Here is a 26,976-nt window from a genome sequence, read left to right as displayed (position 1 = left end):
ATGAAAAAATTGATCATTATTAGAATATATGAAAATATGATTTATTTTTTCTTAAATGAAAATTTATTCACTAAATTACAATAGTTGTTCCTTTTCATCATTAAATTAATTTTTTAGAGTTGTTAATAAATGAATTAATTATTGTTGCTCACCACAAGTGTTCGAGTTGTAACAAGTAAAATAATAAAGGTAAAGTATCATTTTTTGAGAATTTATTCAAAAACAATAATCAAACAAAAAATTAAGTAAATTCAATCAAATTGAGCTATACAAAATTAAGTGAAAATGATGTTGCAAACTAAACTAATATTAGAAAATAAAAAAAAGTAATTGATTCACAAATTTCAAATATAAATTGAGACCTAAGATTGTTTATTCCCCTTACATTTTATAACACTAAAATTACCTCCTCTTTTAATACTTTTAATGAAAATAAATACTAACTTAGGGTTCTAAAAATACTTGGACAAACTCTTTCAAGTCATGAACAAGCGTTTAGTTAAATTAATTGCTTAATCTCTTATTATAATTAATAAAACTTAATTTTAAACACCACCCCTAATGTGGCTATGCAAGGCTAGCAAGTATATCTCTATCTTACTAGCAAAATCATTCATTCAACATATAAAAATCAAGTTTTTGCACCATTTTATCCAATTTCTACACTCAATTCAGTCCTCTCAAACATCAATTAAATGAACCCAATATTAAAATGATGGCCGATCACTTAAAAGTATTAAGAAAGGAGTAAAATAAACAAACAAACAAACACACACACACATTATTAATCACAAAAAAGATGAGGAACTTAATATTAATTCATACAAAGGTTCAAAATAATCCTAAAATAAAGTGTTTAACCATTTATAATCATTCAAAAGATATAAATACACAAAATATTTAGACCCATGTCAGAATATAAGAGAGGAAAGGGAAGATGAACAGAAAAACCAGAGAAAACGAGCTTCAAATGTCTTCAAAACTCCATTCTCTTAAACTCAACTCTTCCAATGCCTAAATCCTAACACATAAAGCTCCAAATGATTGTTCAAAGTTTGAAAAATACATTTTGGGTCGAGCTCTTGGCACATACATGCCTTAACTAACCAATTTCTGATAAATAAAATGCACCGTTTTTCTAACAATGGTGGAAGTAGCGAACGGAAGCCACAACTTTCTGACGACTTTGGTATTTTTGAACTGTTTTCGCAATTAACAAAATTTATCCTTTTTGTACTTGATTTTTTTCATCCAAAAGCCTTCCAAAAACATCAACAAAAATTCCAAAAAATGCATCCAATCAAATCTTAAACTAAAATAACATGAAATTAGGTCGAAAATATTAAATTAAAGCTAAGAATTCAAATTCAAAGTAAAATACACATTTTCTTAATTTGGACACTAAAAATATATACAAATGAGGAAAAATGAATTAAAATCTAAAAAAAAGTGATGAAATGACATGAAATTCTAGAGGTTAACAATTGTTGTTACAATAAAAATGAGACTTTTTTCCCTCGAGTGGGGACTTATTCATTAAATCACAATATTTATTTCTCTCTGCCACTAAGTTAATCTTTTTGGAGTTGTTATTAAAGTAATTGGTTATTGTTACAATGGAAATTATACTTGTTTTTTTTTTCAAATGGGAACATCAACTTACAATGCTTGTTTCTCTCTACTACCAAATTAATTTTTTAAAGCTATTAACAAGGGAATTGATTACTATTAAAATGAAAATGAGACTTTTTTTCCCAAATGGAGAGTTGTTGTCAAAAGAGAATGTGTGTGGGTGTGGGTGAGAGAGGGGTAGTTTTATCTTTTCTCAATAAATTTTAATTCAATTCAAGCTATTAGAATCATTTGATCGTGTAGTGCAATTAATTATCTTCGATGATTATTGATTGTGATTTTCCCTTCTACTTATCTTGTAGCAAAATCTGCTTGGAGGTTGTTGGAATATGGTGGTTGATCTCTGGAGAAAAGTGTTTAAAGGATTGTATTTTCCCAATTTTGATTTTTCGAATGCTGAGAAGGGTCCTCGTGCGTCCTGGAGGTGGTCTAATTTATTGGCCGGACAAGAATTTTTGAATGAGAAGTTATGGTGGAGGGTTGAGAATGATAATCAAATTAAAGTATAGCAAAATAAATGGGTTTAAGGCTCACTTGATAGGAGATTATCAGTTGATTTTGATGATGTTGATGAGTCAGGGAGGCTAGTTTTTGATTTGATTACTAATAATACTTAGAATTTAAATTATATTATTAGTTTGCTGAAGAAGGAGGATAGAGAGTTGATTATGAAAATACCTTTACCCATGTTTAATAATAAGGATGAGTAAGTTTGGGATGGCGCCTTTAATGGGGTTTATATAGTCAAATTGGGTTATAAATTTGCAAGGATGAAACATACTATAATTTATAGGGACCTAAGCACTTTTATTCATATTGATAAGGGTTTGTGTTAGTGTATCTGGAATTAGACTGTATGCCAAAAATTAAGCATTTTATTTGGAGACTGATTAATGGTGCTTTGCCTACATGTGATGCTTTGTGGAAGAAAAAAAATGCTCAATTAATCTTGTGTGTAATATATGTAGCAATAAGGAAGAAACTCGAGAGCACATATGTTCTTATTATGTCATTGGTCTATACCTGTTTGGTTTGGGGGACAGTTGGAATGAAAAATTAGAAGACAGGGTGTGTGAAGAATTGAGGATTGGTGTGAATTTTGGTTAATGAAAGCTTGCTTTATTGATGATATTAAATGTCTAATTGCTCTCACTTGTTGGTACATTTGGAAATTAAGATGCATATTTTTGTTTGAAGGCATTGATGTGGATCTTGGGGAGGTAGATAAATTGGTGGATTGTTCTTTTTATGAAGCTCAGAATACATTGCCAAATAAGGTAAATAAGGTGGTTATTAAACCTTGTAAATATTGTTCATGTTGGAGGTTGTCTAAGAGGGTTATGATTGAAGTGAATTTTGATGGTGCCTTTAATTTGAAAAAAGGGATTGGAGGGATTGAGATTGTTGGTAGGGTTGTTGAAGGCAAATTCATAATGGATGCTAGTAAAAAAGTGATTGGCTCTTTTGCACTAATGGTTGAAGCTTTGGTAATGAAAACATCTTTATTATTAGCAAGAGAGATGGGGTTACAGAAGGTGCGTGTGGAAAGGGATTGTGAAGTTTTGTTTAATGCTGTAACTAAAGGTGTTTTTATAGGTTGCGATTGGAAAAGAGTTAGTGTTATTAAAAACGTTCAAAGCTTGAAGAATTCTATAAAGACTTGTTTATTTCTCTCTAGTTAATAGAGATTGTAATAAGGCTACAGATTTCTTTGCAAGTTATGCTAAAAGGAAGATGGATTCAGTTGGTGTGGTGTTCTCACCTTTAGTTATTTTAACTTAGGTGCTAAATCTTAATACAACTATAGTTTTGAATTTTTCTGTTAATAATAAATATGCTAGTTTTTCTAGAGCATGAATTTGTCAATGATTTTGTTGTTTTTTTTTTAATGTTTAAACTTGTTATTATTTGTTTTTTGTTTATTTTTTCTTGGTGAGTTTTTATATGTTAGGTTGTATTTGTAAGTTTTTTTGAGTGTTTTGCTTTGACTTTGGCTATTAGTATGTGTATTCTAATTCTTTTGGTGATTAATAAAATAAATTCTTCTTTTTAACCAAAAATAGCCTTGCACTTCTCATTTCAATTAAAAAAAAAAGTTGGCTTACTTTTTCTTTCTTTTGATGATTCCAAGCTTGCTCATTTTAATCTGTTTTATTACTATTCCTTCCGTTTTAAATTATAGGATATTTTTTAAAAAAATTTATCTCAAAATATAAAACACTTTAGATAGATTAAGATTTTATTAAATGCACTAATTCTAATATTACCCTTTCTCTATGATTAAATTTTATTCTTTTTCTTTTTAATATATTAAATAATAAATATTTTTAAAAATTTATATTTTAATTTTAAAAAGATAAGACTGTTAAGTATAGTTAATAAAATTTATTAATATATAAAATTTTATTTAAAAATATTTTATAATTTAAGATAAAGAAAGTATAAAATAACAAAAACAAAAATTTCATTTTCCGGAAGTTACAACAATAAACATTCGCGTGCGGTCCTCTGATGAGCTGGCATGGGTCCTGCGTTGTCATTGTCTGTTGTGCTAGGATGGCCTGTCCTTGGAATTTTGAAATCATTTTCTACGGAGTAACTAGGTTCTTATTTATTGATTATGTAGTCATTTAAGGGGACAATAGTTGGGTTCGTTTACTGTTGTATTTTTTATCCTAAGAAAAAGGCCGCCGTAGATTTGAGATCATGATACCATATCAAGCATCTGTGTCCTGAACCCGGCATTTTTTTTTTTGGCTTTCATTTTTTAACGAGTCCCGCGTTCACACTGGCAAGCTTGATCCTAAAGAAATGTGAAAACAGCTAATAAAGCGTATAATAATAGAGTAATTGTTAATTTCACTAGACACCACTTCTCATTCTTTCCTTTTGCCTCAACTTCTCCTCGCTCAATGCTGTTTTCTTCCAGAATGTCATTTTTTAACATTCCTTTTGGCACATTCTTTTCTGTAGTCTGATCCTGATCCTGCCATCCTTGATTACCTTGCCGGCGAAAAGAAGTATGCACCCCGTGTAAAATTTCGTCAAATCGACGACTTATGGTTTGTGTTAGACATCAGGATCGGTTTTTGCCGGGATTTTGGTGGGAGACATAGTTCCGGCAACCATGGCCGCTAGTCTGCCTATGAGTCCTCAGTTGGAGCAGATCCACGGTGAAATTCGAGATATTTTCCGCCCTCGCGCATGTATGCCGAAAAATGACTTTTCTTCATCAAATTTATTTCGACTCTTCTGGTGCATTGCTGCTTTCTTTTGATTCGACGGCTTCGTAGTTGACGTTATATTTGATGCGAGATGGGATCCCTTGTGATGAATGCTGCTTAGAAAGGATAAAACGTTTGAGGCTCTATCCCATATTATGTACTTCGCAAGTAAAAGTTATGACACCATGATTTCTAATATCGGGCGACTTTGGCGTTGAAATATCTGGGATGTTCTTCAACTCAGGGAACCTCTCCATTTTCCCCCCTGCTTTTTCCTCCACTTCCCCAATCCTCACCCTTCATTAATTCTATAATTAAAAAAAATTATTTAATAAAATAATATGGATGGTGATAGCCTGATAGGCTGATAGCGGGGGAAGTGGAGGGAAAAGGATAAAAGAGAAATGGAGAGACCCCTGACAATGAGGGTTGCTGATTAGTAGGAAAGTTCATCCTTGTGATTCGAAAGTAACTTTCGACAGTGTCATACTGTGCCATGAAGATTGTCTGTGTTTGCTTTTGGTTTCTAAAGCAGCACGGTTGCCTAAATACCCGTTAATCGTAAAACGGAGGTAGCTTGTTGTGTTTATATGGAAGACAATGTTGATACAGGACGAAATGAATGTGGCTGTGTATTTGCGGTGGAAGTGGCATGGAGTATAGCAGTTGCACGTGGTGGCCTCCCTGCCACTAGATCTACATACTTATGGTGATAGTGGAAACTGTAAATATTGTATAGAAAAGAACCAAAAGTTGGTCCCTTAATTTTTAGCGTGGTATACTTAAACGATTAACTGTTGCAACTTGTGTTGAAAATATTTATAAGCAGGAAACATAACTTTAGGTTTCTTTATTTTGCACGTGTTTACTTATTACCAAAAACACTGAGAAAAGGTACAAACATCAACAGTAAAACGTGAATAAAGTACAAGGATTTAAAATTATATTTTTTTATAAATATTTATTTTTGAAGTATAGTTGGACTCAGCTATAAGCATGAAATCTATTTTCTTATCCGGCATTTGCCCCCATGAGTCAGGATAAAGATGTTATTGAACTTCGTAAAATTTGATTGCGTCCTGCCAACGCCAATCTCAGCAATTGCATGCTCTTATTCTGCAAATTCATAATTTTGAAGAAAGAAAGTACTTTTGTTGGAATAATCAGTTTGTATACTTTATTCACTTTAGGTTGTTAAAAAGTGTTGGGCAGATATATTTAGTTTGTTCAATCCATTATCAATTTTTAATATTTTCACCCTTTGCATGCAGTAGTGGCTTCCAGAAGCTGGATAAGATTAAAGATTCCAAGACAAAGTAAGCAGCTGGAAGAACTCACAGGGAAGATGAGGGATTGCAAAAGGCAAGTCAGGCATCTGCTTAGAATTTAATTTTTGACATCTTTTGGTGACAACTTTTAAGTCTATTTACTTGAGAAGGAAAACTACAAGTTCTTTTGCAAAGTGTCAGTTATTGTAATTAATTTTTTCAGGTTGATAAAAGAATTCGACCGTGAACTTAAAGATGAAGAGGGCAGAAGTTCCCTGGAAGTGAACAAGCAACTCAATGATGAAAAGCAATCCATGGTCAGCACCAAGGGCCCTTGTATTCCCCCCCACATTTGTCAGGTGGTCTAGTTTGCTGCGTAGGAAAAATGCAAGATCTACTGTAAACTGTGAGTTGATCAGCTTATCCTGTTATCAACTTTTGACTATAATTCGCATGACTAACTGAGTATCCAAGGCAAATTATGGCCACATTTAAGGGCTTAAAAACTTCAAAATATTGTTTCTTTTTGGAATTCTGTGGTTCATGCATGGTATTTTAACACAAGATAACAGCATCGTGAATTTTAAGTTGGAAAATACCAAAGCAATAAAATGCGCTTCAAAAGTTTTTTTTTTAAATCTGGTTAATTGTCAGTGACATACTCTTTTTTGTGAGGTTTTAATATATGGAACACTTGTGCAACAAACTACCTATCATTTTCTCATAGATACTTTAAGGAAATTTTTCGACATTTTTACCTAGTGGTTTTTGTGCTTGTTTGGAATATTGAAATCACTTTTTCCAAGATAAACAGTATATCTCATTTAGCTGCAGTGTTCCTTCACAGTGACCAGAACAAGAATGTATATATTGCACATATTAGTTTGAGAACCGTACATTTCATTGCTTGCTTCATCTTCTCATTTAATATGTGGCATGGGCACTTTAATATGTGTCTACACAAGTATAATTATTGTAATTTTGACTCAGTTATTGGTATTCTGTTCTTTCTGATTGTATTCATTTGTTATTTGCTTCTTACATTAGTGTCCTTGTCAAGACCTACTGTTTTTGACTTAACGACAAAATTATCTTCATGTGGTATTGGAAAATGTCTGCGGGTAGTCGAAATGTTTGTTCATACATCTGTTTGCAATAGCCAATAGGCATGCTCTCAAACAGACAAACAATTCTTTATGCTTGCTTACATTTCTTTGCAGATCAGGGAGCTAAACTCTTATGTGGCATTGAGAAAAACGCAAGTTCATTCAGATATTACTATTTCTGTGGCTGGAATTCCCCCCGGGGGAGATGTAGTTGATTCTTGCAAAAGCACTGGGAAAACTTTGATAACTTACACAGATTTGTCCTATGAGCTTGCAACTTTATAGTAACAGTTTGCTGTCAGTGTGAGTAGTACCAAACATGTAGAATTCAATAGATGAAAAAAAATGTTTTCTGGATACTATATAGGAGAATTTATACTCTTATTTGAATGAATGGCAGATACATGAATGCCATTGGTAATAAGAAGCTTGAGCTTTTTGACATGGGAGCAGGAGCCGGTGAATCTATGGGTGAAGAAAATGTTCTAATGGCATCAGTTAAGGTGCATATTTGTGTTACAGTTAACTGGTCATTTTCTATAATATGCTTAGGTGATTTGTCGTCTTTCATTATAATGTGTCCCAAACCAGAATCACAGCAAAGAGTAATAAATAAGACAGCAACAGCAATAAATATGAGAGGAAAATACTTAGGTTTTGATATTAATGAGATGAATAACCGAATCAGATGTACATGGAAACTCTGATTCTGGCCCAAAACCCTATTTGCTCAAAAAGAAGATAAAACACTCTAGCAACACAGATTACAAGCTTCAATGCAAGAGTCTCACTCCCATTGGCATTCGAGAGGCCAATCTCTCTTTACTATTCCACTCTCATTATCTCTCCTTACTATTCCACTCTCATTCTCCTCGGCTTTCCCTTCCTAAACAAAAGACTACTAATACCTTCAGTGGCTGACACATAGCCCATACTACCCAAAAGATCCCAATCATTACAAAAGATCGCAAAATACTATTCCTTACGGCTATGGACTGAAGGGTAAACTTCTGGACTAGTTCAAGTATTTCCACTAGAGTTATTCTCCCCCTTTGACTTCCTCTGATATGTCTTAGGAAAATAACGGGCCCTATCACATTACTCATCAAATCCCTAGAATTTTGTGCTGTTTCCCCCATTCATGCAGGCAAGACTCGAGAGCTCCTGTAATTTTGATGTTTAAGTGTCCTTTTTTTCCCCACCTTTAATTTTAAATCACATTTTAATCCATTATTGCCTTACAGGTTTTTGGAGTTTGCTAATGCATCACATATCGGTTCTAAAAAAATTTACTAAATGACACCAAAAATTCAAAATCAACATGACAAAATTATAAATAATATATTTATTATTGAAATGGAACTTTCAATTGTTTTGTTTTGATTTGTTTTAGAATTTTTTGTGTTTTTTTTTCCAATTGAAGTGTGCGTTTGGTTTTCAGTTTGCCAAAAGTTCATTTGGTGAAAGTTCATTTGGAGAAAGTCAGTTTAATGAAAGTCAGTTGTTGTAACGAAATTTGTGTTTGGATATATTTTTTCAAAAGTCAGTTTGATACATTGAAAGTTGTTTGGTTTGTGATAGTGAAATGTGCTTTTGAATGTACAATTACCAAAAAGGACATTGATTTATAATGATTTATAATTTTTATTATATAAATATAATATATTCAAAATGTTTAAAAAATATAATAAAGATTATAAATAACATAAATTTTGATCTATAATGCTAAAAATTTGATCTCTAATTATTTGTATTTTTTAATTTGTAATTTTAAAAGATGTAATAAAGATTTGTAATTTTTATTATACATTAATGCTAAAAATTAACATGATTAATTACTTAATTTATAATACTAAAAAAATTGATACCTAATTATTATTATTAAAATAATAATTATATTTTTAATGAATTAACTATTTTTTAAATAAAAAATAAGAGATTAAACTTAGGGTAGTATGGTCAAATAACATCCTACTTTTCAAATCCACTTTTCAAAAGCTTTAGACAGTTACGTTTCAGAAATCCACTTTCAGCTACTGTTTGAATGTACTTTCAGGATGTGCTTTTCTGTCAAATATTTTATCCAAACAACTTTCAACTTTTTGAAAGTAAAATTTTGATTTCTGAACGTGAAACGGAGGAAAACCAAACGCACCCTAAGTTTAATTGTGTTTCAAGGGCATGTTGTCACAATTCTAGAATCCCATGTCACGTTCCGGAAACATCTGCAATATGTTTTTGTGATGCTTTGAAATGTTTAAAACGAGTTAGAATTGGGATCAAGGGTAGAGGATTAAGGATTTTTCTGCACGTGTTGTGCTTTTATTTGTGGCAAATAACGTATTTATCTCACCCCATGCTGGTTTGGCTTATATTACAGCAATGTCAAATCCGGAACTCATCAACGCCGGGATGAAGACAATGGATGAAACTGATCAGGCTATTGAAAGATCTAAGCAGGTGTCAGTTGATTCTTTAATTGCCCCATTGCTCTTATACCCTTATTCTGAACTCTTGGGGTCAAATTGTAGGTTGTGCATCAAACAATTGAAGTGGGAACCCAAACTGGTACAACTTTAAAGGCCCAAGTAAGCTGGATTTGCACTAATTGAAAGTGTGTATTGGCTCAGTAGCTTGATATCTCTTTTCTGGTTTTTAAATGGTACAGACTGATCAAATGGGCCGTATTGTTAAATGACCTGGATTCGATTCAGTTCTCAATTAAGAAAGCCTCCCAGCTTGTGAAGGAGATTGGTAGGCAGGTCGGTATATCTATATGACCTATATGCACTATTTACATTGCTTGTCATGGAACCGAAGCTTGCCCTCATGGACAGGTGGCTACGGATAAGTGCATCATGCTTTTTTTGTTTCTCATCGTCTGTGGTGTAATTGCCATAATTGTTGTAAAGGTATGCCCCTTTCAGTAAGGTGATATATCAAAAAATTCCTTGTTCATATTATAGTTTCTATGACAGTAACATTCGATTTGTTAATTTCTACGCACCCGCATGATGGCACTATGCACCAGAGTGCTTTCTCTGTATATGCTTCTTTTCTAACGGGCGGTGTTCATTTGCAGATTGTGAATCCCAACAGCAAAAATATCAGGGATATTCCTGGCTTGGCGCCTCCAGTTCCCTCCAGGAGGCTTTTGTATGCAAGGACTGGTTGATTATTTTTAATATTTTATTGACTAATTCTCATTTAAAGGGTTTTCTCCATCCTAACCCCCTGATTCTGGGCCGTCAGTCAGGTCTCGTCATTCAATTCGAGATTTTATTAAACAGTTCTTGCCGGCTTGTGTGTGCATATCCTCTATCCTCTTTGTCATTTAGGTAAAATGGTCAATCATACAAGAGCCTTTTTCTTTATTTCGAGTGGCTTGTTATTTTGATGTTACATTTCAGGTTTGTTGTAGGGTTTGAAGGAATGTTACCTTCCTCGGAGATTCCACCTTGTACATGCTCCACTCATTGATCTATGGCCATTTTCCCTTTTTTCTTTAAAAAAAAATAATAATTCTGTACGACTGTACTGTACCTGTAATCTCCTGGTTGTTGGATTTTGCGCTTCATTTTTTTAAGGCGGAGCAATGACTTGCTTTAGCTGTAAAGGGATTTTTTTTAATAAAAAAAATCAGTTTAAAATATATATTTGCTTTTAAATTTTTCAATGGAAACACGTCGTGAATAATTTTTTTAATAATAATAATAATATAATAATTGCCGTTGGATATTGCAGCATGCCAAACCCGAACAGGAATAAATTCTAACATTTATAATGATCCACCTCTATTCAGTTAAAGAGAGGCTCATGGTACATCATTAGCATCTGCAATATCAATCATAAAAATCAAATATAATATTCACAACTTAACAACAATACAATTCATTCTTCATCCCATCAAATAAGAATTATGTCATAGGCTTATTTCACCCCTCCCCTCTGATAAATTACCGCTGCTTTAAAACATAAGCCTGCAAAAGATGCGTCTTACTAACGAGACAGCAGTTGCAAGAAAACCGAATTCCGCGTAAATTGGAAACCCGCTCTTGATTTTTTTTTTCTTTTTTAATAAGTTGCATTTGACTCAGCTCCCTCTTTCTTGTACTTTCCACCTTCCGGTTGCATGGTTAATTGGCTGCGTTCGTCCAATATGAGATAACCTTGATGACACCAGGGGTGCTTCTTCATCAACGCTCATATCAGAGGTGAAGCCATTACCTCCATTATTCCCCTCACTGTCATTGATGTTATCTGCTACATCAATATCAGATGATTTCTTCTCAAATTTCCAATCCTGCATGAGTTGAATACAAGAATTTCCATAGGCTGTCAGTGGAAAATATTTTGACGCGAGCAGAATGGGAAAGCAACATTTATACAATGGCCTAGATAGTTTCCTATTCAATTACTATAATCATCACCCTTTTTTTTTGGGGGGGGGGGGGTTGGGAAAAGGTTCATCTACCACATGTTTCTGGCTCCTGCTACTACACGTAATTTTTTTTTTTTTTACTCTGAAGCATAAAATACAAAGGTATCAAGAATGCATCAGGAGAAAGACCTTTATTGTCCGGTCTGGAATAGTGTCCAGAAGCAATTGAGAGGCACGAACATCCTTGACCTTTATGTAGTTGTACATCACAACTCCAGATAGTGCTGCAGGTAAAATATATAGTTATGAGAAGGAAGGGATATTAAAATAAGTATCATGCATCAAACAAAATCTTACCAATAGCATATCCAATTATATTCAACCCAGTTATTGTAGATTCTGGGAATAGAACAGTTGACAGGGCTATTAAAATCCAGTCTTTCAGCACACCAGCCACCCGGATGGTCACAGCACCAGTTCTACCAATTACCAAGAAAATGGAGAAATTCAAGGCCAGAGCACATAGAGCATTTGAAAAGAAGATCCAAAAATTGAACTGGATTTGTGAAACTTCCATCTCAGGCTTCTCCAGTAGGTACCAAGGTACAAACAGAAACACAAAGCTGCATATAATAAAATTCATGAAAGTTAGTAGCTCAAATGGCAAGCAGAATGCGCTGATCCGGATATGCATAAAACAGGTACAATATGACATCATATATAAAGTGCATAATTAGAAGAAACAAAAGTACATTAATAACTGATCCTAAATTGTGTATACTGCAATTAAATTGCCCCAAAATTATAATATGCACGTATATCACATATTGAATGAAAATAGAGAGAAGAGCATATACACATGAATTAAAGTTATACTCAATTCAAAACGACTATAAAGCAATTGAATAATTATTAGTAACAAAAATAACGCAATAGCCTTATTCAGTTTAATGTGAATATTTTATACTAATTTGAATTTTCTGGATAAAAGTAGTTGACAATAGTTTACCTGCACGGAGCTATGTAATACAAGCTTGTAATAGGATTTAAAGTCAGGCCCTTCTTCTGCAGAAGGACTTGCGTTAAGACCAATCTTAAAGCTTCTGCAAAGATGCCAGTGACTTGGTAAACTGTACCAATTACATTAAAATGAATTTCCCCATAGGAGGAAATGACAACTCCAACACTGACCAGCACCATGTTCATGAACACATCACACCTTGCTTTGTCAGTGCCACACAAAACAGCCATGAGGAATGTTGCCACAGGCACTGAAACATGAGGTTTTACAATTATGTAAACGTTGCCAAAGCAGTAGAGATCAGATGAGAATTGAAAAGTTCATTAAAACATACTTAGAGCTTTGAGCATCTGGATAAAGGCAACAGAGATGTGCAAGTAAGCAGTGTTACCAAACCTGTAGCAACCAAAAATATACTGCTTATTTACTTGTTCCTTCTGAACTACTGACATTACTTGAAGTTTATGCATGATAATAATAGAAATTATGTAAACAATAAACTACCTTTATATGATATGCACAAGCTATCATTTCTTAGAAGAATCTAACTTTAAACAATTTCAAATCCAAGTAGGGATGGACTAGGAGTAGAAAGTAACTGTAGAACATATATTATCAAATTAAAATAGCTTGAGGCTAATAATTATATCTAGACACATTTTCCTATGTACTGTGCGGAGTATGTTGTAAGATGCTACTATTCATGACAGTGAAACTAACTATAAATTTTATATCACTATCCATAGCTTGAGGTTAATGATAACTTTTTTACACCAAAATCAAAGTATATACACTGCCCTTTGATGGGATTTCATGAGCACACTTGATGAAGACCTGAGCTGACTCAGGCATCATCAAAGTTCAACCAAGCACGCGCATATTGAGTAGTCTATAGTTCCATGCTTTACAGCTTAGAAGTTACAAATTCACTGATAAGAGTCTCGAGAGACTTCACTGTAACTCTCATTAACAAGTCTGACCAAGTTGAGCCCTCCAATAAAGGAGACGTCAACACTTGTTGATTTAAAATTTACACTAGAATTTGTAAACTAACACAGAGGGACATATCCCATTAGAGAATCTAAGGATCGTCCTAATCCCGTTTTAATGAAATTTATACAAAAACTACATAAAGCATCAGTTTTTCCATATTGCAGTACTCACCAAAGACTTGAAGCAAAGAAGGCACTTATCGGTACCACACTTGTTGCATATCTGCCACCAAAAAAAAAAAGCATTAGTAAGAAGTTGGACATGAGAAAAGAAGGAAAGCTTAGGATGGCCTAAAATCAATGGCAGTAGAAAGCCAAACTCACATTTCAAACGTCATTTTTACAGGACTTACAACCTGCATGTGCAGAACCAAAAACATCACTTGCAGTACTAACTAAAAACTGAGCATGAGAAGTCGTGCAGGTGGCAAAAGTTCGACCAAAGAATATGAATTATGCACAAGGCACATTAAGAATGAGGACTTGCAAGAAGCATGGACATCCTAGTAAATTTAGTATAACAAATTCCGCATAAAGTCTATCTGCTGCCTTGACATAGTAAAAGTTTAGCATGTGCTTATATTGAATATGAGAAGCAACAACAATGCCGGAACAATGAGATGTTGCTATTTATTTCCACCTTATTATTATGTGAAATTAGCAGTAAATGATCATTGACAACCGATAATTAGTAAAAGTCACGAATCATCAGCTTGACAAAGTGAACATGCATAAACAAGTATGTCAAGTTCATGTACCGGCAACAGAAATCATAAATAAAAAGAAACAGACTGAGCAGATCAAAGAATAAATAGGATGACATACCTTGAAGACGCGAACAAGAAAAAACGCCACGACCCCGGAAAAGCCCATATGAATCATAGTGAGCGTTATAGGAAACGGAAAATTAAAATATTTCGGAGAAAGAACCCACTGCCAGGGGAAAAAAGAGGAACAAGAAATTAATGATACCAACCACGCAAACCTGGAAAAAGAAACCCAAATCAGAAGCCAAATAAACGAGGTTGCTACCTTGTTGTACAGTATGACTCCAGATGAAAGTAAGATGTAGATGAACAGGTAGAGATAAGTGAGGAAAAGCGTTTTGTTGATCATTTCCACCTTCGTTTTTCGTTGCACGGAAGGGACTCCAAAAATCTAAATTCTCCCGCTATCTATAACATCTTTTAAGATAATTGAGTAATAGGCCCGAAAGCAGAAGCACGCTGCAGTTGTTTAGACTTTAAATCGCTGGAGGATTCATTCCCTCAAGCAAAGTTAATGTCTTCTGAAACGTCGCGCAAAGAAGGCAAACAAATCTAGAATGAGATAGAGAAAAAAGAAACCCAATGAGGGAAACGAAGAGATTGTACAAGGACAATGCAGATTTGGATCCGATCTAAGGCGCGAAACAGAGTACAAGCAGAGACAAAGAGGGGTAAAAAAAAGCCGAGATCCCTGGCTGCTACGGTCGGAATCTGGAGAGCGAGGAGCTCGCCTGGAAGAGACAGCCGCAGAGACAGGGAGTGTGGCGGGTGGGTGTCCAGCGGAGTTTGTCTCAATCGCAAAAATGGGGTCTGCCTTCGCAATTTGGCAGCCCAATCTCACAAATCAGGACGAAGCGGCTAATGCCAGTGCCAGCCTCTCTGGATTGGACTTTGCAGCATGTGCGTAATTAGTTAGTCACGCGCCACGCTAAACCCTTCCACAAATAATAGGCTAATGGCCAAAAATATTATCGTTTGGTTGATCTAAAATAATTGCATGTATTAGTTGATACCAAAACATTTTAAATTTTAAAATTTCATTTGAAATGTGATTTTTTTCATTATTTCTTGTTCTCAATTTCACGAATTTGAATTGAATCAATTCAATTGATTGGCAGAATTTTTAGAAATCAAATTTATAAAAATTAATTAATTAATTCATCCCCAAATATTTTCTTACCAATATGAGGTTGATTTTAAAAATAAATTCTGGAATATGAAAATAATGTACTTCTTTATGGAATTAAACTTTTACAAAGTTGACCCAAAAAAATTGAGTGATAACCTTACAATTCAAAATTTAGCATTTTAAAAGTAAAGTATAAGTGACATTTCTTTATTTCTTCTTTGAAAAATAACGGAATTGTCATTAAATCAATTGAGATGATTAGATTTCACATAAACATCTTTAATATAGAAATTTAATTCATAATGTCATCTTATTATATCTAATTAGGTGTAATAATTTAATTGTAGTCTCACAATTTTAATTAATATTTTTGAACTCCAGAACTGATATTTGATTGAATATTCAATAATTGTATAATTAAATGATATGTGTCATGAATAAACGTTGAATTTAGCTACTAAAAGAATTTTTTTTATAATTTTTTTCCTTTTAAAAGAATTTTTTATACATGATATAATTTTTTCATTTGGTAAGCATATTGACAAATATTTATTAATTGTTTGTTAAATAATTTTGTCATTTAATATATTTTGCACAGGTCAACATTGGAAATCGAATTGCCTTAAGAATCTATCTTCAATGGAATATTACGTTATAACATTGAGAGAGAGAGAGAGAGAGAGAGAGAGAGAGAGAGAGAGAGAGAGAGAAGGGCAAAGCTGCATTAAAAACGTCGTTCAGTTTGAATTTAACTTGTGAAACAGGCTTTCATATTTTAATTTTACTGTGCATAAGTCAAAAGATTGGGACTTCTGCTTTTTTTATAATTTCATTGAGTTTTGTACGATTTTTTCCATTAATTTCATTGTGAATACTAGTATTTAACAAAATTAATGCAACCAATAATTAAAATTTTCAAGCAGTGAATTACATAGGTTTCTTTCTTTCTTTCTTCTTTTTTTGGGTAAGGTGCATTGGTTTTTTTTTTTCTCTCAGGTAAAGAGTGCATTAGATGGTTAATACAAATTGAAGTTGCAAATGTCGAATAACGTGATTAGCTAACGAGGTCTGAAACTTCGTCATGTCGTGGTAAATCGAAGGCAAAGGAGCCTCAGGATATCTTGAAAAGGAAGTACGCTTGTATGGGTTTTTCTTTTGTTGGGGCTATTTTTTGCTTGAAATCGGGCTTTTAGTAACTTTGTCTTAGCGCCCATGAAAGGCCCTTTGGGGTTGATTTTGGGTGACAAAATAACAGCAAGAGGAGAGATTCATATTGTTCACGCACTTGTTTTTTTTTTCATAGAAAATTTCGCGCAGTTGTTGATGCAAATATTAATGGGAAAAATGTAGAAAATATGGTGGATCCTTAAAGCCCAAGTAAATTTAGTGTGTATGGAAACATTTTCAAACACAAATAACAATTATAACAACGAAGGCCAATTTTTTCTTGGGAAAACCACATCCTATATCCTTATAGTTTTACTTAGTTTTGATTCCAGTCCCTTTATTTTATTTTCTTAAAGCGTAATCCTCATATTTTACACCGTCTGAGGCATTAATCCCTTCACAACTTTGAGGACCACGACATAAGGCTAACGAGTGGCTTTGTGTAGCCGAAATGCAGGGGCCATGTTGAAATTTTTGTCCAGCTAGATTGAAAATGAGACTGACATGCAATAAAGTTATAGTGACATCAATGAACATGAAGTACATTGGAGCATTTTGTAATTCAGTGTTTGAATCCATCAAATTCATTCCATTGCTTAAAGGTTGAACTATTAACGATTAAAAATTCAAAGAAATAATTACTTTAGATGAGAGTTGCTGTAGAAGTTGAAATAATCATTGCGATAAATTTCGTAAATGATAATGATAGCGTGATTCTATCTTGTTTGGCATTGTTTTATATTGCTTACATCATCTTTTCAGGGAGGGAGGGGAAAAATTGAATAATTTCAAGATGCAAGAAAAAATGGAAATCCAAAGGGAGGAAGGAGCACTATACTCTATTTTTGAACAAGAAAAACAGAGTACAAATATGAACCATATACAATGTTTAGAAAAAAAAATTATAGATTTAGATAACAACACAACACAATTGCAAAGAAATCGAACAACTTGTCGTATTTAAAATGAGAACGAAATCAGATATCTAATCTATTTACACTCAATAATATGTTTAGCCTGATATCCTCGATCATGGTTTCACCAGTCCATATATTCACTAAGGTCCAAGGCCAAGAGTTTGTTTCCCACCCCCATTCCTTCATGGAATCCAACGTACACACTAATAATGACAACAATGAAAGGAAGTCCTCATGATTTTTTGAAGGCTCTACTCTCCGCTTATATCATTTTTATCAAGCAAGGCACCCCTGCGCTGTATTAATGAATATTCCATTTGATGTTTTAATTACGTTCAAATTCTTTATTTATTTTAAACTCCTGCGCTGATATATGATGAGTCTTTTGACCCAATGGAATGGGAAGACACCAGACCCAGCTGCCCTGGACTGTCCGTAAAACATTAAATGACACGGCCGCTGTATTTCTACATCGTGTTGGACCCGCCAACGCATGGGTTTTACCCTAACACATCCATTTTTTATGATCTCCAATATCTTATGGTGAGGTTATTTTTTAATATATCTATCATGGATCAAGTTGACTTTATCATCATTATGAAGACGTTTTAATATATAATTCTATTATCCAGCAAGGTGAGGCACAAAACCTTCTATTAGAAAACGATTATATTAAGAATTAATTAATAATGAGACCTCATTCCGTAACAACAGTGGATAAGTACGTATGAAAATAGGAACAAGGAAGTTTTTTTCGCTTTTGTTTGTAATACTTAGAGTCATGTGTAAAGCTCTCCCAAATGAAATATATTTTATTTTATTTTATCCCTTTAATTAGTTGCAAGAATTTCAGTTTCCATCCATTAATTGACCTATCCTCCACAGATTTAGAAGCTAAGTGTGAAGTACTCTTGAAATTGGAATTTAAATTTACACTCAAAATTCTTTTTAAGTTTCTATTATGACAACCCATCCTTTTCCGTCTTTGCAATTTTTTCTCTGAATACTACTCCCTTGGGTTCTATTATATTTATAGAATAAAGAGAGTTTTTTTTTTCAATTTTATTTATAAGTTACGTTAATAAATTTTCATCATAAATTTGATCCTTTTTACGTACCTTCCATTGGATGTTTAAAAAAAAAACTGTTAAAGTATGTGCATGTGTGTGCATGTATATATATTTATATTTAATTAATAAGAGCAAGGTTAAAAATTTATTAAATTTATAGATACAGTTAATGAATTTTAAGATTTTTTAATTATGATAAAATATGTTAAAAGTGATTTATAAATAAGATAAAAAGAATAATAATTTTCTCAAACTCAAAATGCTCAATCCAAAGCTAAAAATATCATATATATATATATATATATAAGATGGATGGAGAAATGTTTACTGGGGTATTAAATCGAACTTTCTTGAACTTTGGAGTCAAACAATATGTCAAATTGGTTGGGAAAATTCGATACTAGGGAGGCTTAACACTGGCAATGAACCGAAGGAAGTGGGCAAAAAGTCAATGACATGGCGCCCTTCCTTTGGAATTGTCCCGTCCAACACGCTTTATTCTTTCTTCGTTCGTTTATACGATCAAACCCTCCATGGAGAAGGAACGAGCATTTCCCCCCTCGCATTAAATAATTAGAAAATGTTTCGCGCCTATTTTATAGTCGTTAGCACTACATTCCGTAGATTATACTGCTTCAACAGAAGCATGTGCGTGCTAACCATCGTGAACAAAGAAAGTTCACTATTTTAGACTATTGTATATTGGTATTTTTAAATAAGTTTGAGTTTTTAAATCTTATGAATTTTGCATAATTTAAAAGATCATGTTTAATATAATTATGTACATAGTTTCCACGAAATTTCCGTGCAATTTCTATATAAAAGTCTTGTGTAATTTCGATATATATAGGTGCGCTAGAACAATGTAAACAAAGGATTAAAAAAGTTGATATGACATTAAAAACAACAGCATCAAATATGGAAGAATCAAAAGTATCGGCTAACGTCTGCTCGGAAAATTAGGAAGACGGGACAAAGTATCTGCTAGCTTTGCCGATGAAACGGGCTATATATCATCATAGTTACTTGCACTACGAACTCACAACCAGGTGAAAAACTGTTACCCACATCAGTAGAATCACTCAACAATTTAAGCATTTTAAGTTATAAAAAGAAGTCACATTAGAAGGGAAATAGAACAGAGAATGCTGATGTGATTGGAAACAAGAGTGCATGGACGATCAGATCTGGCTGGTGATTTGTTACGGGGGGACACAAAGCATCAGTGCATGCATCAGAATAATAAACAATCATATAGATGTGTGTATTTATTGGATCACTGGGCATAGAGTAAAAGCACGGTGTCCTGGAGCAATAATATGTGGGGCCTTTGAAACACAAGTGCTTGAGAGGATGAAGAGTGAGACGGAAGTGGTGGGAGTGAAGATGGTAGGTTCAATCACTTACGTTTAATTACGCACTCGAGCATGGACCGTACCGCCTCAACTTTCCTTGAACAAGTAACTTGAGTGGGACCACATGGGTTCTATGCAGTGGCGGAACTACATACACTTGAGAGAAGGCATATACGCCCTCTCCACTTAAAGGAAATTACAAATAAAAAATAAATATTTTGTTATTTTACTTTTTTTAGCTACAAAATTTTGAATCCCTTGAAATTTAGGCTTTTTTTTGTGAATGTTTTAACTTAAGTTCAGTTATAAATTTACTAAGTTCAAAACTCAATAATATGATTTTTAAAAAAAATATTCTTATTTATTTAATTTTTTTAAATCTCTAGTTAATTATTATATGTTTTTATATATAAATAATATCATAAATTAGTGACCTATATGAAAGAAAATATTTTTAATAGCATTTAACAATAAGTAGGGGACAATTATAAAATGTATGATTATTTTAAAAAACATTAAATAATTCTTTTTAAATTATTGTTTTTAAAATTAATCTGCATCCCCTGATATAAAATCCTGACTCCACCATTGATTCTACTTCTACAAATGTGTGCAGTCAACCCAATCATTTATCTAAACTCTTAACTTAAGAAAGGCTCAGAGGGCATTCCATTTCTCACACAAAATTGCTTTCCCTGCTAACAAAACACTACTATTAATGTCGAGTAGAACTCTTAATATTTAAGTCTCATTTAAAAATATCCAATATCATATACTAGTTTTTAGCTATATATGTTCTCCCTTAAGCTTCTTGTCTTACGCTCATTAGATCTATTTTTTCAATATCTAATATCTATGTACTCTTATGCTTGAAACTCTGTAAAAAGCTTTATGACTTGATTGATGCCAAACTTGTTGATTTTTTTTTTTGGAGGATGGAAAAAAACACACTCATCTCACCATTAAAGAAATTCTTTTTTGCCCACCCCACAACTGTAGGAGGCTTAGGACTAAGGAACAAAAGGTTGATGAACTTAGCCCTTATACTCGAACAGATTTCGAGGATCTATCAATCAAAACCTCATTCACTTTTGGGCAATTATCAGGCTCAAATACATTAATGCTGTTGATGGATTCTCTCTTAAAAACCTTACAATGCTAATTGGTTTTTGAAGGACATCATTGATTGCACAGACACCATTACATATCATCTTTCATGGCAGGTACAAAGTGGCTCCTCCATCCCTCTTAATCATTGAAAATGGTAGGGATTAGATACTGCTACAATCATTCACAGAGGACATTTTAGCAAGGTCTCAAATTTAATTATGTCATCTCAATATCCTGAGCAGAAGGTTAGTTGGAACCCATAATTAATCCACGATGCAACAGATTCTACATGTTCCTATCTCTTTTTTCAACACTGCGAACCAGTTAGCATGGAAAAATGCTTCTTTTGTTGTCAAAGAAGGCTACAATCATCTATACTCCTTGCACCTGAATCATTGCCATTTCAAGATGTCAATCTCTAGTCATTTCTCTAAAAGCTTAATCATCCTCGAGAGTAGAAAGTCCGCCCTCTAGTGCAACTCTTCCTCTATCTAATGATTAATTGAGGTTAACAAGTCATCATTAATAATTAATCATCATTAATTAATCCTTAACTATGATTGAGGCTTAAAACCCTTCATCACACATAATTAAGCATGATTGGCACAAAAAAAATAATAATTTCTATTAGCGCATTCAACCCTCACTAGGCTCAACCAGCACTGCTAGCTATTTATAAAAATTTTATTATAATTATTTAATATTAAGGTAAACACTTTATGTAACATCTTCAAAAATTTAAACTTGATTAATTAAGCCTAATTAGAGTAATTATGTTTATTAGTGAGGTGTGGCTAGAGAAGTCTAACAGGTGTGTTTGGTTGTAATTTTAGCTTTAAATACTGGCTCAAAGTGAATCAAGTGACTCGAATATAAAGGAGGAAGAAAATCTAAAGAGTGACATCCTGTGCCACACGCTGTGGCTTATGGATGATCCACTATGACACATGTGAGCTAATGAGCCTAGGCAAGGCTTTTTTATACCACATGCCGTGACGCATGGTCACCTTTCTGTGGAAATAAGAGAGTAGTAGATGCAAAAAAACTAAGATGAAAAAAGGAGAAATGAAAGAGCTCTAATTCAAGCATTTGAAGTGTTTTTAGAGTTTTAAAATATTAGAGATAAGTTTCCCAAACTTGAATCTATCTTTCTCTTCCATTTTTTTAATGTTAGGAGTTAAGGTTTGGTTGAGAATGATGATTTTTGACCCTATAGTATTAGAAATGGGAAAAACTGTGACTCACCAGTGAGATAAGGAGACCTTGGCCAGGTAACTTCTCACGCGTATTTTGTTTAGGATAGTTTCAGTTTATAGATGATCCTAATGTGTTATAGCCCATAGTTTCATATCAGAGGTATGAAGAGGATATAAAAGAGGTGTGATCATGCATATAGTAATAAAAAAGGCATATAGTTATCTATATTGTGACCCTAATAAAATAAATCATGTGATGAATCCTATTTCTATATGAAAATATATTACTTAATCATTATCTCATGAGCATGTGTATTGTGAATGAGAATTTGAATTATGCTCTTGAACATGTTAAATGATTTAAAATTGATTATTTTTACCACTTGCATTTAAATTAATCGATGTTTGTTAGTATAAATTAGATAGATATTGGTTACTGAGTGATCATACTCACCCTACTATCTTCAATATTATAGGAACTAGTCTAAAAGGAAAAGATAGAGGAAAATAGCCTGAGGCATAGAATAAAGGTTCTATTAGTAGGCTTCCTTTATTTTTTGAGCATTTATGTGTATATTTTGCTTGATATTGCCAACTAAAGATAATGCAAATTGAGACTTACTTGCACTATGTGTTTTGTTAAATTATCTAGTGTATTTTGGACCTTAGGATGTATGTATATTGATTGTGAGACTTATAACAAAGTCAAAATACTAGTGCAAGTAAGAGTCTTATATGGCATATGAATTATGATGATTAATTAATGTAATATGAGATTAGAGCTACCTCTTCTATTTTTTATATTAAGGGGTTGAGCAATGAAAATGTGTTTCATGAGTATTGCTAATAGTGTGGTGCATTGCACAAGTCCATTGTAGCTTATTGAGTATGATCTGAATGATGTTTGTAGCTTTTGGCTTTTGATATGAGTTTTGAACATTCAAGTTATGTGTAAATACTAAAAAAGAGGAAATTTTAAAATGATTGTCTAACTTTTTATTGAGAGATAGTTTGATTAAGAAATTAAAGCCATTAGCTACATTTAGGAGAGAGCTCTCTGTAGAATCTAGATCACGTCAATTGAACATCAAACAAAGAAAGAGGATGCATTAAAAGTTGCCTCGATTGCTATCAAATGATAGCAGAATTCTGCTACAAAAAAGTGTGCAATGCACCTCGTCGCATTGTGTTTGAGCTACGGTGAATGGCACTGAGACTCACGAGCCACGGCACAAGTGCAACGAGTCACAACATATGCCTTATTTTCTACATTATTTCACTATTTTTCAATATTTAGCAAATGCACTAATTCTTTTTGTGACCTCATGCTTTCGCATATAAATGAACTCTATTAAACAGTCTGTGAAGATCTTTTAGGATGTTTTAATTTTGAAAACTTGGATCTCGTTTGTATAATTTGTTAAATTTGATAATCATCATGATGTATGTGGAGATTGGGAAGGATTGGTAAGAGTAACCTTACTTATCCCTAGATTTCAACTTGCTATCAAAGCTTTACAAGCTTGGTAATCTCTTTAGGGGCTAATCTCTTGATTATCATGAATTTTGGTTTTAATTGTGTTTAGTAAAGAAGGATTTGACACTTTAACTCCTAATAATGACTCTTAATGCTAGCAACTATCAAAGCCTCGTCATGATGATACTTATAAGCATCCTTAAGTCTCATCAAGATCATTGAATGCCTCATTATTGTCCAAACAACTCCAAAAACTACTAAAAGAAGGAGCAAGGAGCAAGGATATTGAAGTAGGAAGCTTATCCATGCTGTAAAAATCTCAAAACATCACAATCATCGAACCCTAGTGGAGCCTTAACATCTACCCTTCAAACTTCTCTCCCAAAATGCTCCAAATATGTCATTTTGTTTTACAAATTTAGATTTTAAAATTTTGTCATGCTCATTGCGACAAATTACCCAAAATAGATAACTCTGCTTAAACTCAAAACATTGAGCCCAAAGCAGCTCAAAACACTGTTTAACCTCATTATGACTTTCCTGAAGGGTCCTATAGGCCCAAGTAGTCAACCGAGCCCAATAGTCAACTCCTAATTATCATAATTAATTAATTATGTTGCCTCATTAATTAATTGGTTTATTCTTGAATTAAATTTCAAAATGTTACAACTTGCCAACTGGATCATTCAGGTTTCAAATGAGCTCATTCAAGGCAACAAGGAATATGATCTAGAAGCGATTTGTATTCTGCTTCACTATATATAGATGAAGTGAAACTTACATGAATCTCTCAACTTCACTCCAATGCAAGTCATCACACAATTTTAGGATCAACGAAGTTTTCTTAAGAATGTTTGTTTAGAGAATGCACAGGCACAAAAGTTGGTGGCATCAAATTCAAGAAGACAGACTAGACCTTTAATTTTCAATTGTAGGATATTTTTTTAGATCAAACAGTTGTAGAATTCAGATGGAAGATTAAAATAAAAAGTTCAAGAAGGGAGCTCTTATCGGTTGTGGAGCTCAGATCTTACTCAATTTTGACAAGATTTGCAAACTCTTAATCTCGCACTCTCATAATGACAGTGCTCGTTCCTTTGATCTTGCATGTCTACGTGCTATACTATTATGGATTTTAAATTTTATGGGTGAATCGAACCAAATATGTGGTCTTCGATCTCTTTGTATTGAAGCACACCATGGCAAATTCAACATGGATGATCAAGCCTCTGAGTGTTATGCGAAAGATGTTCTTCATCTTCTCAAGTAGTTCAAAACTATTCAAATATACAAGCTGTACTGTCAATGCAGTGTAGATTCATCTTTTTTTTTTATTTGTCATGATATGAACTTTTTTTACTTTTCAGTTGTAAGACATCAACTCTTATTTAATATTGTAAGTTGATCGCTTTTTTTTTTTTTTTAAATTATACTAGCTACACACACACACACACACACAAATTGTCTCTGCGTGACTTACATTCATTACCGCCAAATGCTTACGTGGGATATTTGTTGCTCCTATATAGTTTATATATATATATATATATATATGCTATGCTGGGTAATTCAGCGACTTCAAATTATTGGGGCTGCGTCATCATGAAGTTCCTTCCTCACCGGCATTGATTGCTGGTTGGGTATGTTAAGGTTTGGAAATTGAGCCTCGGAGTAAGGGTGGACCTGGATGACTGCATCCTCTCAGACTCCCACTCTCTTAGCGTCCCTCAACGAATCTACACCCTTCAAACTATATCCAATGTCTCATATTTTATTACATTATTCCATATTAAAATAATTTAATTTAAAATAATTTACGCTTTATTTCGCTACTTTACATATATGTTTTTTAGGACAATGATTTAAATTGATTTTTTTATTTTCAAAACTTATCCTAAAAAATTACTTTGTAAATTTTTTAAATAATTTTATATTAAATAGATTTGACTAGATTTTAGATAAATCAAGCTATAAGTCCCTGCAAGTCTATTTTACAAAAAAAAAAATTGAAACATAAATATAAGTTAACTTATAAAGACTTGCAATATGACTTATTTAAACTTTTGAATGACTTGTTTAACAAAAATCTATTTAAAAAAAATCTATAGAGTAATTTTTTAGAATAAATTTTGAAAATAAAAAAATTAGTTTGACTCATTATCCATATATATATATATATAAAGATAAAATAAAGTGTAAAGAATTGTTTTTTAAAATTAAATTATTTTAATATGGAATGATGTGGTAAAATTTGAGGTATTGGATATGGCTTGAAGGTTGTAGATTCCCGCCGCAAAAGGACACTACGAGATAGTGGGAGTTTGAGGGGGTCCAGATCGAAACAAGGGTATAGCTTGTTGGACTTAACCATCATTAATGTTGGTTCAGAATACAACAAAGTCCTCTGTATAACTCATCTTTTAAAAATAATTCATAGTTTTTTTTATAAATCACTTTTCATAATAATTTTTTTAAAAACTTATAATTTTTCACTAGCAAGGCAAGATGTTGCATATGAGATATATAATTGATTTTCAAAGATGGTACATTCAAATCGAGAACGTTTGATGAATTGGTTGAGGAAATTGGATGAACTAATTATAAAATATCAAATTTGAATTATGGAACATGCAGATGTTAATAAAATATTGAATTTAAATCATGGGACATCCAATAAAATTGGAATGATATAAAGAAGATTAACATGACCTTGCACAAGAATAGCGTGCCGAGATCGAGCAATGTCCCTGTATTCTAGTCTTGGCTGGATACCGGACAAAATTAAAATTACTTGTAAATAAGACAGTAGAAGGATGGAATCCACGACCACGAGGGACATGATTGGATAATTAAATCCACAGGAGGGGTATTATTGGGTAGCAAAAAAAAAAAAAAAACTGTTATGGTGTCCAGTCGGTTTCTTTGACTATCTGGCTTGTTAAATCAGAAAATAAAGTCCCATTAAATAAAGAGATGAAAACAGGAAACCTAGTAATTTACGCCACTCATTAATAAGGAAATTGGCAACAATGATGACTTTGGGGCTTTGGGCTCATTCGGTGTGCAGTCTGTTGTTCGCTTGACCTTTCAACCTTTTATTTATTTTTTATTAAAGAAACCTCACTATTTGAGAATATTTACTTTTTTTTTTCCAAAAAAAGAAA

The 26,976-nt window shown here is 33.0% G+C and overlaps 2 protein-coding genes across 3 annotated transcripts; one reads left to right on the top strand and one right to left on the bottom strand.

Annotated features, from left to right (window-relative positions):
* The first annotated feature begins 4,759 nt into the window (after positions 1-4,759).
* Positions 4,760-10,808, top strand: LOC129321107 (novel plant SNARE 12). The gene is given in 14 exon segments (XM_054966840.1): positions 4,760-4,827; positions 6,119-6,163; positions 6,165-6,218; positions 6,348-6,441; positions 7,345-7,382; positions 7,631-7,743; positions 9,611-9,690; positions 9,762-9,818; positions 9,899-9,922; positions 9,924-9,992; positions 10,068-10,142; positions 10,313-10,400; positions 10,483-10,568; positions 10,641-10,808. Coding segments are annotated over 13 exon segments (891 nt in total). The 3' UTR covers positions 10,641-10,808.
* Positions 10,809-10,987: 179 nt separating this feature from the next.
* On the bottom strand, positions 10,988-15,244 carry LOC129319375 (probable sugar phosphate/phosphate translocator At1g48230). 2 transcript variants are annotated; one of them, XM_054964421.1, is made up of 9 exons: positions 14,657-15,244; positions 14,450-14,557; positions 13,949-13,980; positions 13,797-13,847; positions 12,967-13,028; positions 12,621-12,882; positions 11,969-12,234; positions 11,801-11,895; positions 10,988-11,533 (listed from the first exon to the last, which is right to left on the bottom strand). In XM_054964421.1, exons 1-9 carry the CDS (start codon positions 14,738-14,740, stop codon positions 11,324-11,326), a joined length of 1,170 nt encoding a protein of 389 aa, XP_054820396.1. In that variant the 5' UTR covers positions 14,741-15,244; the 3' UTR covers positions 10,988-11,323. The 2 variants fall into 2 exon arrangements, with proteins under 2 accessions (XP_054820396.1, XP_054820397.1); XM_054964422.1 differs by having other exon boundaries at positions 14,450-14,609; positions 14,747-15,244.
* Positions 15,245-26,976: the final 11,732 nt, after the last annotated feature.

Source organism: Prosopis cineraria, unplaced genomic scaffold, assembly GCF_029017545.1.
Source record: "Prosopis cineraria cultivar Desert tree isolate PC_DT_omini unplaced genomic scaffold, ASM2901754v1 PC9, whole genome shotgun sequence".
Classification (NCBI taxonomy): domain Eukaryota; kingdom Viridiplantae; phylum Streptophyta; class Magnoliopsida; order Fabales; family Fabaceae; genus Prosopis; species Prosopis cineraria.
Note: the sequence above shows the minus strand (reverse complement) of the source record. Positions and strands in the feature narration are given on the sequence as shown.